This window comes from Enhydra lutris, unplaced genomic scaffold (assembly GCF_002288905.1).
Source record: "Enhydra lutris kenyoni isolate GAN:26980312 unplaced genomic scaffold, ASM228890v2 scaffoldscaffold22, whole genome shotgun sequence".
NCBI classification, from domain to species: domain Eukaryota; kingdom Metazoa; phylum Chordata; class Mammalia; order Carnivora; family Mustelidae; genus Enhydra; species Enhydra lutris.
This window is the reverse complement of record NW_019154106.1, coordinates 15,150,619-15,152,787: the sequence shown is the minus strand read 5'-3', so window position 1 is coordinate 15,152,787 and position 2,169 is coordinate 15,150,619. Positions and strand designations below refer to the sequence as shown.

Below are 2,169 nucleotides of genomic sequence, written 5' to 3'. Positions count from 1 at the left end.
GATAATAACTCTGTGTATGTCCTCTAAAATGCAAGTCTTTTCCCCCATCTACTTTTATCTATTGATGTCATGGTATCTTTTAAAAGTCCTTGAGATGTTTTGATATCATAAAATGTATCAATTTCATTTATGATTTAAGAGGATTCTAGAAGTTAGAATGTCATCTCTTGTGTTAGCTGGGAAGTAAATACAAATCTTGCTGTAGTTTTTCATTAAAACAACACATTTAAAAATTTTTATATGAAAAATTCACTACATGTACAATTTTACTAGCTTCCAGTTAGAAAGTTGGTTGTGGCCCTTCATTTATTTATTACTGTGTCCTTTCCCCACAAAGTCTTTAGTGACTTATCTCTGCTCGAGTCAGCAAGACTGGTGAGGTTAGGGAGAATGTATTCATCTACCTTGTATTCTTGTAATTTCTGAAAGTACTGAGACATAAGGAACTATAATGACTATTAGGCAAATGAATAAACAGTTTGTGTTAGATTTTCAGGAAGTCACGAGTAATCATTACATTTAGAGCTAATTTTGTCTTGAACTGTGAAATAAGGAGATACAAAAGAACATATGGAACACAGGAACAATGTGACTGAGTTTGTCCTCTTGGGGCTCACCCAGAGCCTCCAAGGTCAGAAAATACTATTCGTTGTGTTCTTGATCATCTACATAGGGACGATGGTGGGCAACCTACTCATTGCAGTGACCGTCATGGTCAGTCCATCCCTGGATGCCCCTATGTACTTCTTCCTTGGTTACTTATCTTTTATGGATGCTGTTTATTCTACTACAATTACTCCAAATATGATTATAGACTTACTCTATGACAAGAAAACCATTTCCTTCCAAGCTTGCATGTCCCAGCTCTTTACAGGACACTTATTTGGTGGTGCTGAGGTTTTGCTCCTGGTGGTCATGGCCTATGACCGCTACGTGGCCATTTGCAAACCTTTGCATTATTTGACAATCATGAATCAAAGGGCGTGTGTTCTGTTGTTGCTGTTGGCCTGGGTTGGAGGTTTTCTGCATGCTATTGTTAAACTTCTCTCGGTTTACAGCCTTCCCTTCTGTGGTCCCAATGTCATCGACCACTTCATCTGTGACATGTATCCGTTATTAAAACTCGCCTGCACTGACACCTACATTATTGGCCTCACTGTGATTGCCAATGATGGGACAATCTGTGTGGGCATCTTTACAGTCTTACTCATTTCCTATGGGGTCATTCTGCACTCCCTGAAGACTCTTAGTCAGGGAGGGAGGCACAAAGCCTTATCCACTTGTGGCTCTCACATTACAGTGGTGGTCCTCTTCTTTGTCCCTTGCATTTTTATGTATGTGAGACCTCCTTTCACCTTACCCATTGATAAATTCTTAACTGTGTTTTACACAGTTATCACCCCTATGTTAAACCCTCTGATCTATACTCTGAGAAACGAAGAGATGAAAAATGCCATGAAAAAGCTGTGGACCAGAAGAAGAAAATGATGCCGAAGAGAAATTGTCACCTTTTTTCAATGAAGAGTTGCTCCATCCAGGAAAGGATTATTTATTTGTAATGAATTTCTCCTCAGGTTTAATGAACTTGTGTATGATGAAAGCATTTAAGGTGTACAATTTACAATGTTGAAAAAGATTTCAATGATTTTCAAAAATTGTTAGGAAAATAGGTCTGTATCTTTTGGGCATAAGATGTCTTTCTTGAAACTATGGGTTTTGGTTCTATGTGATTTGTTATGCTATAGTTAATGCTGTACCTTTATTTTCATTACTGGACAATTTTCATTTGCTTCTCTTTTGCCCAGTTGTTCTTTTTCAGAATTAATAGTGCTCATTACACATTTCTGAGAATCATTTTAAGAAATGGGAAATCAACTCTTGGTTCACTCCTGCCTTACAAAGACAACTCCTATTAATACTTGAGGTATATGTCTTATTTTTGTATTTGCAAGATGTTTAATTGTATAATTTTGTTCTTGCATAGCACATAAGATTGAAAGGGAATGCTGCTTCCAAGTTATAATATTAATCATAAAGAAGTTACGTGAAGAAGAAAACCTGAATGAAAGACGTAGATATAATAAGTTAGATTCACTTATTTTTCTGAGTAGGGATTCATATTATCTCCTCATGTGGAGAAGCTTTGTTTGGTGTTATATTTTCATTGAG

At 36.7% G+C, this 2,169-nt stretch overlaps 1 protein-coding gene across 1 annotated transcript; it reads left to right on the top strand.

The window, feature by feature from the left end:
- The first annotated feature begins 570 nt into the window (after positions 1-570).
- LOC111149643 (olfactory receptor 4A15-like) lies at positions 571-1,488 on the top strand. The gene has a single exon (XM_022506839.1). The coding sequence runs from the start codon at positions 571-573 to the stop codon at positions 1,486-1,488; it is 918 nt and encodes a 305-aa protein (XP_022362547.1).
- The last annotated feature ends 681 nt before the right edge of the window (positions 1,489-2,169 follow it).